At 34.5% G+C, this 14,030-nt stretch overlaps 1 protein-coding gene across 2 annotated transcripts; it reads left to right on the plus strand.

Moving 5' to 3' along the window:
* The first annotated feature begins 1,802 nt into the window (after window positions 1-1,802).
* On the plus strand, window positions 1,803-13,776 carry LOC120090913 (elongation factor). Of its 2 annotated transcripts, none has more exons than XR_005485607.2 (6): window positions 1,803-2,216; window positions 2,813-3,216; window positions 11,286-11,593; window positions 11,674-11,730; window positions 12,066-12,650; window positions 13,178-13,776. XR_005485607.2 is itself a non-coding variant. In XM_039048607.2 (6 exons), exons 2-6 carry the CDS (start codon window positions 2,966-2,968, stop codon window positions 13,493-13,495), a joined length of 1,407 nt encoding a protein of 468 aa, XP_038904535.1. In that variant the 5' UTR covers window positions 1,859-2,216; window positions 2,813-2,965; the 3' UTR covers window positions 13,496-13,776. The 2 variants fall into 2 exon arrangements, 1 of the variants encoding a protein (XP_038904535.1); XM_039048607.2 differs by having other exon boundaries at window positions 1,859-2,216; window positions 12,066-12,538.
* The last annotated feature ends 254 nt before the right edge of the window (window positions 13,777-14,030 follow it).

A 14,030-nucleotide genomic window follows, 5' to 3' on the forward strand; every position in this document is an offset into this window, starting at 1 on the left:
GAAGATTAAGATTACTCTGATTTGTGTTGAACACAATCATTAATTCAACAATTTAGTTTTACAAAGATGGCGAAATAGAAAAATAAAACTATTGGTAAGAAGGATTCGGTAGGTGCACCGAACATCTCAACCATGTTGACATATATTTAGACATCATCTTTTACCCTTATTACAATATTTTTCAAATTCTATATTGTAACATTAAAAAAATTAAAATATCCCAACTACAAACAGTAAAATCACCATAAAACGAATTAGGTCTAATATAGATGGACGAAAGAATAGATAAATGCACCTTCGAATTCTATGATGAAAGTGATATAAAAATTGGTTGAAGTGCTCCGACAAAAACTCATCTTCTACATCTTCACATACACATTAGCTAACACAAATTATTAATATACATACTAAATTTGAATATTGTCTAAACTCATCTAAATATTGTATATGAACTTGTACCCCTATTATAAAATATTGTATTCGCGAATGGTTCGTGTAACTTGCATGTGTTTTAAGTCCATTTCGTTGAGCAAGTGCCCGCAATTGCAAATCATGTGGTCGAATATATTATTTTGTTGAGAAAATAATATTCAAGTCAAATTCATATTTATTTCATAAACATTCTTAAATATATTATTTTGTTAAAAAAAACTTAAAAGAAAATTTAAACTAATAAAAATAAAAGCAAAATATATTTTTGGTTCCTAAAGTTTGATATTGACGTCTATTTGATATGAGGTTTCAAAAGTGACATATAATTAGTCTATGAGGTCTGGAAAATAGTTCTAAATGATTCCTACGTTAAATTTAATCGATAGTTGAGTAATGAAAAAAATGACGTGACGGGAATTGTTTTTCTAATAATTTTATACTAGTTTAGTGTTATGTGGCTTTATTTTATCTTATCAGGTAGCATCCCAAAGGTTTCTTCTCCTCCAAGTGGGTACATTTAAACAAACCTCATGGACTAAAAGTGCATTTTGTTTTAAAAACAAATATGTTATATAAGTTCGAATTATTATAAATTAATTAAAAATTAATGAATAGCTGCAAGAGGAATATTATGTAAATTAAGACATTTCTAAATAAAAGACAAACACTATTATCCGAGTATTCCTAGATAATTGCAAAAATATTCTCACAAAACAATCTTACTTATCTAAAGATGTTGGACCTATGTAATTCCAAACATCTATAATTCTAGGCATCTAAAGATTCTGATTATCTTCGTTCCTTAAAAACAATTGACCCCCTACTTTCCCTCAAAATGCTAAAAAGAAACCAATAGGCTTTGGACTAATATAGTATTGTTAGGCCTTTTATTTTGTTTTGTTTTCTTAAGGGGAAAAAACATCCTTAAGCTCTATATTCAATATAGGTTTTATGAAACTTTTGTTAGTTTTATAGAAAAGGGTGAGACTGTTTGAAACCTTGGTAAACCAAAAAATGACTCTAAAAAAAAATAAGACAGTCGACTAATTTACTTATGTTTTAAGTCAGAGCAAACTAACTTTAACATTGAATTTCATAAACCCTAAAACCTTTTAAAATATAAAGATTCAACAACATTAATCTTTTAAAGAAAATCATATCTATTTATTGAGGGTTGTTAAATACAAGATAAAAAATTTAGAGACGAATTCACGACCATAGAATCATGGGGGGAGATATAAGGGAACACGTGTCCAATCGAAAATTTTGATATCATGGTCGGATGTTAGAGGAAGAGCCTAGAATTAAAATACAAACACCAAATTCCTATCATGAAGAGAAAGAGAAGATTTAACAAAGGAAAAAAAAATAGATGAAGAGGTATAATGAGATAGTTATATAAGAGATACACGTGTGAAGTATAAGCGGGAAATGTTTTATTGTATAATTTAGAAGCTTTGGTTTGTATGGCTTTGATTTAGGTTTATAACGTTAACTTCTCTGCTTCCTTTCTCTTCCTTGTAGCTGTAGCCGCGCCGAAATTTCTCTCTGATCACACTCTCCCGCGCTCCTGCCTTTCTCTTCTCTCCTTCCTTCCATTGCTCCTCCATACCTTTTTCTCCCTTCACTCCTCTCTTTTCCTCTCTTGGGTCGGCTGCATTTTTCTCTCTCTTACTCTCCTCTGACCCTCCTTTTGTAATTCCTTCGTTTCTTTGTTCTAATCTTTGCGTACTTGACATTGCTGTGCTGATTTTGCATATTGAAGTTCGTTTCTGCATCATCTGGTATTTTTGGATAATGTTCTTTTATTCAAATTTAAGTACTTGGAATTCTTTCTTTTTTCCTTTTTTTCCTACATGAATTGTTTCTGCGTTTTGAGCGTGAATATACTGAAGGAATCCAATTGACATTGGACTTTTAATTTGGGATAATTTTGTAGAATGAAAATTGCAGCCTTTTCCAATTGGTAGTGGAATTATGGATGTTCGGGATAATTAATGAGCTAGAATGTTCTAATTCAGGCTCTATTGTTTAGCAAGCTTGCCTTTGTTAAGGCTAGACGAGATTAATTTCTAACTTGATTTATGAAGAAATGAAATAATTTTCACTAGTTCTGTTGTTCCATTCCATTAAAAAAGATAACCACCACTTCCTTCTCATTTTGAAGGGCTAGTAATTGAGATGACATGAGAGGCATTGAATTACTGGGGATACAGTATTTTGGGATTGTGGGATTTATACGTCTGAGTAAATTTTCACCTATTTGACTTGAAATGGAGTGCCAATTTAAATCTAGAGTTTACAACTTGTACTTTGAATTCTAGTTAGATTTCATTTCATGATGTATTAATAGGTTTTTTCTTTTGAACTGTCTTGACAGAATGTATTGTGCCACTGCATGGCCATTGATGGACCTCTAACTGCACAAGTGGACAGGATCAAAGAAAAATGCTGCTAGGATTAAGTTGGATATTTTCTTGGTAAATTCAAGAAGAAGGGCAGGGAAGGAGCGTCTGTGAAACCATTTCTTGGAATGGAAACTCATTACAAATCTAACAGCCGGGAGGATCTAGAGGTTGACATAATTGAATGTTCAAATAAAACTGATCCCAAATTTTGTGGGAAAGAAGATCCTGATGCAACTGAATATTCAAGCTCATTTGCCGAGACATCTGATGCAGATAATTGTTCAGGAGTCAGTGAAGGAGAAGTAGAAACTCAATTTTTTGGAGACATCGGCTTGCCACCCACATTTGGTTCATTTAGTAGCACACTTCAAATAAGGTCCTTTTTTTGGCTGCAATTATAGTCCATGTTTTTAGAGCCATCAAATATAATTTGTTATAAGAAAAACTACATGAAAATTATAGGATTATGAGCTAACATGATGTCCTTGTTTTCTACTTTTCTGAATCGTTTCAGTTGGCCTTGATTGCACTCCTTAATGATATCGATAAATTATAAATACCTAATCTTTGAAAGTTGAGATATACAGTTCCACTTTTTGTAGACGTTGTTTTACGCATTGAAATCTAAGCTATTTAGAAGCTTTCAGGCTTCAATTTAGTGGACGTGAAAATAGAATATTGGTGAAACTTTTAACTATCCATACAATTTCAGCCTTTTGAACTTGAAGGAACTGTGAGACATACCAGCTCCTTTGTCAGTGGATGTGAATGTGATGAGTCAATAATATTATAGTAAAAAAACATGTAAAGATTTTGGAGGAAATGGTGGCCATGGATTTTATTCATTTTATGATGCACGCTATGTTGATTACTGCATTTTCTGTTGACAACTTCTGACAGTAGGATGGTGCTAGAGTACTAGTTAGGGGTATATGGGCAATAATAGTAAGATATTAATAAGGTGTATTTTGGGCAATTAACTAGTAGCGTCTTGATTATAAATAAGGGGAGTCAGGGGCCTTATAGAGGGTGTGAATCATTTTGGTGAGAGTTTACATTGTGGAACTTTGATAGAGAGATACCTTTCTTGAAAGACTATTGGTATATTGTAATTTCGCTTGATATTCCAATATATTACTATCTTTGTGTTCTTTGTGTTTCTATGAGTTTTCTCATTAGGTGGTATAGTAACATAGCTGATGGTTCTAGATCTTCGTAGTTAAAGCCATTGATTAAATAAAAAAGATCCAAATTTCATTTCTTCAGTGAAATTTGTTCCCTATTGAAAAGTAAAATAATAGAAAAGTTTTCCAACTTTGGAGTCCCATTATTATTTATTCCTCGTCCTTATTAAATGGTTTCCACAAGTGATTACTGTTGGGTTAAGTCAACTAGTTGTATCGTAAAAGTAGTCGACGTTGATAAATCTTCTTCTTTTCCTTTTGATATATAGGCAAGAATACCTAAATACAAGGTGTCTACAAATGGTTAGAGATCTAATTACCTATTAGACACTTTTAAAGTTTTTGGACCTACTAGCACACGAGACTCCAAGTCACTTTTTTATCAATTGTCTCTTTTCCGTAAGAATTTGGGAGCTCTCTCTCTCCTTTGGATGGTCACTGCTCTCCCCAACGAGCTTATTAACCTCCTCACATAAACTCTCATGGGCCACCTTTTCATTGATGAAAAAGGGATTATGTGGTTGTATATGGTCTAAGCTTTCTTATGGATATCTTGGAAGGAGAGAAACAATGTCTCTTCAATGAAAAGGAAGTTCTTTTGATAGTTTTCTTTAAAATGTTATCTATCTTGCTATTACTATGTCCTGGTGCAAATGCACACCTTTCTATAGCTCTTATAACCTCACATCTCTTTTGACCAATTAGGGAAGTCTCTTGTAACAACTTTGGCTTGGGCTATTGCCTTTCTTTTGTAAATTCATACATCAATGAAATTTGTTTCCTATAAGGGGAAAAAAAAAAAAGAATCCTCGTTACAAATTGGAAACACCTTTTGCACTCCCTATGAATGGATTTTTCTTGGGCTATTACCCTATGATTGGGATCCTCATGTACCTTTGGATATCTTTGGATATTTCATTTAATCAATGAAATTGTTTCTTATCCAAAAAAAAAAGAAAGAAAAAAGTTCTAGGACCTATTAGATTCAAACTTGAAAGCTTTATACTCGTTTTAAAATTTAGGAACCTATTAGACACTATCTTTTTTTGAAAAGGAAACACCACTTTTAATTGATGAAATGAAAAGAAACTAATACTCGAATTACAAGAAACTACTAAAAATAAGAAGAAATAGGAATCAACAGATGCACCTGCCTATCTCAACTAGGTTGACACACCCATAGCGTCCTCATCATACCCCAAAACGAACATTTCAAATACAATAGAAAACGATATGTCTAAAAATATTATTACATAGAATGAAAGAAAGCATTTTAAGACAAATATCTTGAATAGAATAATCCGAAAAATTCTTGGAAAGTGAACACCAAGAAGAAGCTTTAACTCTTGCAATCTCATAATGGTCAAACCATTGAAGAGACTTTTCTTGAAAAATATGCTGATCTCTCTCAAACCATATTTCTATCAAAACTACTTTAACTGCATTAATCCATAATTGAAGCGAGTGAGCTTTTAAAAAAGGACTGATGATAAGATGATAAGTTGAGCCACATTCTCCTTGAAAACATTGCTGAAAACCCAATGAAGATTAAATGGTGCAAACAATTTCCTCCATAAATCACATTCAAGGAAGATATGCTGGCTGTCTTCAGAATTCTGCACACATAGGGGGCAGATCGAGGGCAAAAGATAATGATTTGGCAGCTTCCTTTGAAGAGTTTGATTTCCAATTTTCCATAAATCATTACCCAAATTATAATATTTATTCTCCTTGGACAGCTTGATTTCCATAAGGTTTTGTACAACAGACTGTCTATTGGTGAAGATGAGTTCAAATGCTTGAATAATGATTTCACCGAAAAAGCACCTGAAGCATCTAAAGACTAAGATCTACAATCTTGTCCATCAGCTATCCTTTTACCTTCTAATAAAAGTAAAAGATTTTGAAAATCTTGAATTCCATCATCTTTTAGTAATCTTCTGAAAGTAATTGACCATGATAAAGTAGTTGAATCCCAATGTTGAAAAACTGAACTTTCAAGAGACAAATGTAATTTATATAATTTTGGAAACAAAGAACTCAATGAAGAAGAACTCAACCAGTTGTGATGCCAAAAAGAAAATTTAAATCCATTACCAAGTTTAAAAGATGCAAATGATGCAACTTTTTGCCAAACTCGGGAAATAGGAATCCAAGGACTTCTAAGGCTTCTCCCTTCTTTTCCAACCGTGTGCCATTCAAATGAATCACTATCATGAATACTTTTTACTTCCTTATACCAAAGAGCTTCTTTCTCATGCATAAAACTCCAACCCCATTTTGCCAACAGAGCCACGTTTTGGTTTTTTAGATCACCAAAACAAGGCCTCCGTGTCTTTTTTGTTTGGAAACTATCTCCCATTTGACAAGGTGATTAATCTTGCTTCCATCTGAACCTTCCCAAAAGAACTTTCTCATAATCTTCTCTAGTTCTGAGATCACTTTAGAAGGCATTGTAAAAGAAGACGAGTAATAAATTGGAATACTTGAGAGAACTGTCTCGATCAAAGTGAGTTTACCTCCCCTTGACAAATTAAAACGCCTCCATCTGTCCAGCTTTTTCTTAATTTTATCAATTATTGGCTGTTTTTTTTTTTTTTTTTTTGGATACTCTCCAAGAGGGAGACCAAGATAAAGAAAAGGCAATGTTTCTGTTTTGCAATTCAAACTAGAAGCAGTGGCCAACACCCTGTTTTCATCAATATTAACTCCACATAAAGCAGATTTTTCCCAATTAATCTTTTGTCCCGAACACCATTGAAATAAATCAATGGCATTAATTAATGCCTTCCAACTTTTGTCATCATCTTTGCTAACTAGTAATGTATCATCAACATATTGGAGTATTGAAACATGAACTTTTTCCTTGCCAACTAAAAAGCCTTTATAATCCCCTTTCTCATGTATTACATGAACAAGGATACTCAACAGTTCGCTAACCAAAAGGAAAAGGAAAGGAGAGAGAGGATCTCCTTGTCTAATACCTCTAGAAGCAAAAATTTTTCCACGTGGTCTTCCATTAATAAAGACCGAAAACTTTGGATTTCTTACACACCCCATGATCCATTGAATCCATTTAGCAGTGAAGCCTTTTAAATTCAGCACTTTTTCTAAAAAATCCCAATCTACTTGATCAAAAGCTTTCTCTAGATCAAGTTTTAATATTCAGCCCTTCTTTTTAATTCTATATTCTTCTACCACTTCATTTGCAATTAGCACTGAGTCTATATTCTCTCCCATTGATGAAGGAACTTTGAGTGGGAGAAATGATACTTGACATCACTCTTTTCAATCTTTCTGTTAAGACCTTTGCCACAATCTTGTAAACTGAGTTAGTTAGGCTAATAGGCCTAAAATCTTTCACAAAAAGTTTTTCTGGATCAAGCAGATGAAGTTCTCCTTAAGACAAACATTTAATATGCTGTTTTTGAAGAAATATTTAAACAGTTTCTGAAAATTACTTTTAAAAATATCCCAATTCTTCAAGAAAAACTCCACCGTGAACCCATTTGGATCAGGAGCTTTGTTTTTTCCAATGAAACCGACTCTTTTAATTTCATCTAAGAGAATGGAGAGATGAGAATTTGATTTTGGGCTGAAGAAACTTGAGACCATTGAAGATTTAAGGGGATAGACCGATAATCAGAGCATTTTTTATATAAATTGTTGAAGAAACCCAAAATTTCTTGTTTTATTTCCTGAAAAGTGAAGATTGGAGAACCATTGCTGGAAATCAACTCTGTAATAAGGTTCTTCCTCTTTTTTGCAGCCAAGAATCAATGGAAGAAACTAGAGTTCTCATCTCCTCAATTTAAGCCAATTTAGTTTTCTTTTCTGAATTGAATTTCTTTCCTCTATTTGGTATATGTCCAACAATTCCCCTTTAACAGCACCTCTAATATCCATTTCCAAAGCAGAAATATCATCAGCTTCAGCTTTAGCATAAAAAAAAATTCTGATAGTAAACTTTTCTCCTTCTTTCTTTCAGACTCAAAATTAGCATACCAAGCTTTCACCAATCTTTAATCTCTCTGAGTTTAACATCAATAACAAAACCAGTCCAGTCCATCTTTGAACATTACAATCAGCAACTGCACCTTTGATCTGATCACAACAGTCCTTTTGGAAGTAACCAACTATTACAAAATCGAAAAGGAGAAGGTCCCCATAATATCACACCAGCTTCAAGCAGGAGAGGAAAATGATCCAAAATTGTTCTTGAATGTCTCGAGACCCTAGAGTTGGCAAAAAGATCATCCCACTGTTTGTTAACGAAGAAACGATCAATTAAGGATTGAGAAGAGCTATTACCACCTCTAGACCATGTAAATTTGCCATTAGATAGAGGCATCTCCATAAGACCTGCAATGTCTGAAATTATTGAATTTTTTCATACCTCTTGTGGTACGTCCTACTGGAAATCATTCATGTGCACATCTTGTGATGTTAAAATCACCTCCCACACACCAAGTTCTGAAACATATTGAAATAAGGATAATAACTCAGGCCACAAGAATCTCCTCTCTTTATAGTCATTTGGATTGTACACATTTGTGATCCATAAAATTTTTTTTTGCAGGCTGTCATCACATTTATTGAGAGAGTATACCCTCCTTTTAATACATCAAGGATTGAGATCTTTCTTTCGTCCCACATTATCATCATACCAGACACTATCCTAAAAGTTTTAGGACTAAGCTTATAATTTAACCAAAAACAAAAAAAAAACAAAAAAATAAATTGTCTAAACAAAAATATTTTTGGTTGGGTTAGAGGACATTTTAGTTGGGATAGAATCAACTCTCAATTTTACTTTAATAAGGAAAGTATGTTGGAAACTTTGTGCAGTGCCTGGTGTCTAAAGGACAAGTTCAAAATATTGGACTTTTGGCCTATGTTGGCGATCACTTTTTGATCTTTTGTATTCTTTCATTTTGCTTCCTCATGAAAGCTTGCTTTTTTTTATTAAAAGAAATATTGGACTTTACACATCATTGTCAATGTTAAAAGGATATTTAGGAGGATATAGCAAAAGATTTTGTGTTGGGACTCGAGAGAGTGTCCAAGTAATGATTCCATTTTTGTTGATGTAGATCATTTTAACCAAATGACACATTTTATTCACCGCAGGAAATGAATGACGGTAGAAAATCTATTTCTTAAAGGAGCTGTTTGCCTTGGACTTCTAATTGGATTGAGTGATCAAGTATTAAACTTTAAGTCTATTTTATTAACTTACAGAAGAAGTTTCTGTTAGGAACCAAGGTAGTATGGAATGCCTTTGTCCCACATTGGTTAGAATGGGATGACCAATGTGGTACTTAAGTGGGTTGACTCTCCCACCCCAATAGCTAGCTTTTAGGGTGTGGTTCTCCAAGGTGCTTAAGTACCTAACAATGGTATCAGAGCCGGTTGTCAACATTCGGGAGTGGAACTGGCGGAGGGTTCTGACCAGGTGTTTCCGAGTGAAATATCGTCGGAGTAGCTGCTGGGACGTCGGCTTTCCGGGATGGGGGTATTGTTAGGAACCAAGGTAGTATGGGATGCCTTTATCTTACATTGATTAAAATGGGATGACCAATGTGGTACTTAAGTGACTTGGCTCTCCCACCCCAATAGCTAGCTTTTGGGGCGTGGTTCTCCAAGGTGCTTAAGTACCTAACAATGGTATCAGAGCCGGTTGTCAACGTTCCGGAGTGGCGGAGGGTTCTGACCAGGTGTGGCCGAGTGAAGTATTGTCGGAGTAGCCGCCGGGACATCGGCTTTCTGGGATGGGGTATTGTTAGGAACCAAGGTAGTATGGGATGCCTTTGTCTCACATTGGTTAGAATGTGATGACCAATGTGGTACTTAAGTGACTTGGCTCTCCCACTCCAATAGCTAGCTTTTAGGGTGTGGTTCTCCAAAGTGCTTAAGTACCTAACAGTTTCACACGCAGTTAAAATACAACGCAACTTGTCACCTCTTATGACAAAACTTGAAGTGATCAATAGGACATGGAAGAGGGGCAGATCCTTTTGAATGCTAAAGTTTTCCCTGTTTTGCAAGACATTTGGATTGAGAAGAATTATAAGATGTTTAGAGGAGGGGAGAGATCTAACCAAGGGATTTGGTCCTTAGTTATGTTTAACGCTTTTATTTGGGCTTAGTTATTAAAGTTTTTTTTTTAAAATTATTCTTTAGTTCTTATCTTATTAGATTGAATATCATTTGGATATTTCATCAATCAATGAAATAATTTTTATCAAAAAAAAAAAAAAAAGAAGAAGAAAAGAAAAGAAAAAAAGGAATCCCTTTAACCCTATCTCCTAGTTCATAATTCATATACTTGGAGGCTCATTCACTTATCTCATGGTGATAAGTTGGGTAAAGTAGCTCCCAGTTTTATGAAAGACAGATACTCTTCTAGCCAAACTTTTCCAGACTCAGACTGGTTAAAGAAGTCTAGCCCACCCTTGCAAACGAGAAATGTGTAAATCTTTGTAAAGGGTTCTTCCCTCAAGCTATCAAGTGTTGCAATCTTTGTAAGAGAGATGGGGAAAATAGTTGGCACTTTTCTTGGGTTGTCATTTTAGCAAAAAGATCATGGACTTGAATGTTGAATGAGTTCAAGTTCTCTGATACTGATTCATACAATAATAGAAAGACTGGTTAACTCAACTTTTTTTCTAGCCCCTCCAACTTGAAAAACCTACACAATGTGGGTGATAAGAGTAGAAAGTATCTAGGGTTAATTTAGAAGTAAAGAATTCCAGAACTTTTTAGGGAACAACATTGAATTTATCTCATTTTAATGTTTTTACATGGTGTTCCCTTTCTACTCATGTAGTTATGATTCATTTGTAGTCAAACACACGGCCACGCCCACATGCACACGCACATATTCATATATATTTATATATATAATGACAAACTTTTCTATAAAAAAAAGAAAAAAGCTTCTCACGTGTAATTAATACTAATTGAAGTGGTTTCCCTTGTAATTCTTCTTTGGAAGACAAGGGTCTTTTTGGTCTTTTTTACTAGATGAATGAAAAACATCCTTTGTTTCGGAAAAAAAAAAAAAGTTCACGTGTTTTTGGTAACCATAGAAAATCTGGCAATTCCATCTTTTTAGTATCATGAAGATGAGGAATAACACCAAGCATCTAGATCATTATGTTGTTCCCAAATCAGGATGCCTATACGTCAGGTACTTTAATCAGCTTTATGTTTATACTCTAGGTGTTTGAACGGTTCAACTGGCTCTGTTTTTTTGTAGGAAGAGGAAGTTAACAACTCACTGGCAAAACTTCATCCGCCCTCTAATGTGGCGCTGCAAGTGGACAGAATTGAGAATTAAAGAAATTCAGTCACAGGCATTGAAATATTCCAGAGCTCTTGCAGTATATGAACAAGGAAAAGTCTCTAGCCATGATCCAACAAAGGAAGATTTTTTTTCAAAAGCATTTCCATTTTCAAGCCAATATTACAGAAGAAAGGCAATGAAAAGAAGAAAACGAAAGAAAGTTGAAGATATAAATGATATATCATCCTACATGTCACAGCATAACCTTTTCTCCTACTATGGTACCGGCTTTGACCTTGTAGCTATAACTTCTTGTTTTGTCACTTCTCCCTCTAAATGCAACTTTGTGTTTTTAATACAGAAAATAAGAGATCTGAACTAGATGGTACTTCTGTAGCTGATGAATTTGCTAATCCAGGTAAAATATTTCTGCTGTTACCCATATTGTCTATATGGCATGAAGTATTTTCTTGGTGATGATAGCTGATGGGAAGGTTAAGCAAGACACTTGCACTGGATATTTGGGCCTGGCGAGTGGTATATTGAATAAAGTTCAATTATTTTATACATTGGACAAAAAAGCTTTATATCTTGGCTGTACAAGGCCATCTTTGTTCTTGATTTATATTTAATATACATACCGTTTTTTAGTTCATTCTAATGCTTCTTTCTTAGTTTCATTACCTTCCATAATACCCTTCATATTTAAAAATTTAAAAACTGAAAGTTGGCTTTCTGTTATTATTGAGTCAGTGAAAATGGAGAAACATGCTGATTCTGACGACAAATTTGGGATTGATAACGATTCTGTTCTTGAGTTCAGAGACACTAATAATTCCTTGGAACAAGTGCTCTGGAAAATTGAAGTGGTGCGTTCTCGACTTCACAAACTCAAGGGTCAAATGGATAAGGTGATGTCAAAAAATGCTGCAATATTTTCGTCCTCAGAGAATCTGAGCCTTCTTGCACCTTGTGAGGCACAGACCAGCTCTGCCCCTAGTCCTACGTTCTCTGCTGGTAATGGAGAATTATCAGTTGGAGTTATGTGTGCATCGACTCAACATATATCAGAGTGTGATATTGGTGATCTGATGAAGCCTGAAAGTGCTATTTCAAGCTTTGGGGAGGCAATACTAGTTCCTGATATTATTGAAAGTACAGTTGGTAATTTGGCTGCTACTGATGTTTCGGTTCCTCAACCCCAAATTGGGGACTCAACTGAGGATGTAAGAACACTTGATGTCCAGCTTATTAATCTGTCTTATACACAAACCATTTGCTTGTGACTGATAATGCTAGAGACAACTTTTGGTTTGAAGTTCGAACTCTGAAAAATAGGTTTGTTTTTTTCTTTTTAAGTTTGTATGCTTCTATACTAAAAATTAAAAAAGGACATTTTCCTCAATTGCAAAGAAGTTAACTGTTTGAATTTTTCTGTATGTACTTTTACCTCTTCCTACATTGAGCGCTCACTTTTCATGCCTCTAAAAAAACTTTCTGGAAAATTTTGGCTCTCATCTTTCGATCTCTTTGATATACTGCATGTCTATGGAATGAAATTTACATTTTTTTCATCACTTCCTTCCATGAAAATCGATATGTTTAGCTCTTAAAGAAGCTATATTTTACATTTGGATTTATGTGTCATGGTCTGTCTTCATATTATCTCTTTGATATGCATATACTGCATGTCTATGAAATGAAATTTTCTTCTTTTAACTAGCTTTCATGAAAATAGTTATGTTTAGCTCTAAAGAAGCTACATTTTGTACATAGTTGATACTTCTGTCCAAGGATCACCGTGCTCTTCCTAATTAGTAAATAGCTAGATTCCTGCTTTCTAACATCAAAACTAACCTCCGCAGATTGTCGATAATGTGCTGATACACAATGAAGAGGCTGAGGCAGAGAGAAACACACATAGCAGGATTGAAGCGCTGCCTGTTGAAAAGCATCAAGAACCAGAAAAAGTCAACCAAGGAGAAGGCACAAGTCTCAACTCAAATCCAACAACACAACCTGATCCTATGGGAAAAGCTTTGGTCTCTGAGGAACAATCAGCTCTTAAGAAATGTTTAGCTTCAGATATCAACTTCCCTAAGAACAAGAGAAAGAGAGGGGAAAGAAAAGCAGGCCCAGGTAGTTGGAACAAGAAACATTCGAGCGAACCCGATAGCCAGTAAGTGATTTTAGCTGTGTCAATTAGAGGGTCTAGAGCTTGTCAGGCATAAAATTTCCACCTTGCCATTAGCTGTCGGTGTAGGTAAGCAATGACCAGTTATCAGGTTTAGTCTTATAAAGTAATTTCCAGATTGAATCATCTCTATTGCTGCTTTGTGCTGCCACAATGAGTTAGAGAGTGAACCTGATACTTGTACAACTTATTTGTATCATGTTTATTAGGAACTTATCTCTCTCATAGTCGTAAGTTGGTTTAGATCTCAATAAAAATAACTTTTGCCAACACTTTTTACCTTGAGTTACTGTTCGTGCTCTAAAGGATTTCTGTCTAGAATTCATCTTTCAGTTAGAAGATACCTCAGTTTGACTGCAAAGGGACATTAGATTCACTAGAAGCTGTTGGTTCAAGACATTCGAAGGTCACGTATTTGGGATTTTAAATACCATACAAGTAACAAGTTTCTTTGTTGATATCTATGAATGTTACATTGCTTGAGCTTAACCTAAGTTCTTTTGTTGGCAGATTGATGAAGACTT

This window comes from Benincasa hispida, chromosome 1, assembly GCF_027475165.1.
Source record: "Benincasa hispida cultivar pf3 chromosome 1, pf3_genome.v1.1, whole genome shotgun sequence".
NCBI classification, from domain to species: domain Eukaryota; kingdom Viridiplantae; phylum Streptophyta; class Magnoliopsida; order Cucurbitales; family Cucurbitaceae; genus Benincasa; species Benincasa hispida.

What these genes read in the sequence shown, in the direction of transcription:
- LOC120090913 (XM_039048607.2), top strand. Translation starts at nt 2,966, where the DNA reads ATGGAAACTCATTACAAATCTAACAGCCGGGAGGATCTAGAGGTTGAC. An exon ending in TAACCTTTTCTCCTACTATG is followed by an intron (nt 11,594 to 11,673) that starts GTACCGGCTTTG and finishes TTTTTAATACAG; the next exon opens with AAAATAAGAGATCTGAACTA. An exon ending in TTGGGGACTCAACTGAGGAT is followed by an intron (nt 12,539 to 13,177) that starts GTAAGAACACTT and finishes TAACCTCCGCAG; the next exon opens with ATTGTCGATAATGTGCTGAT.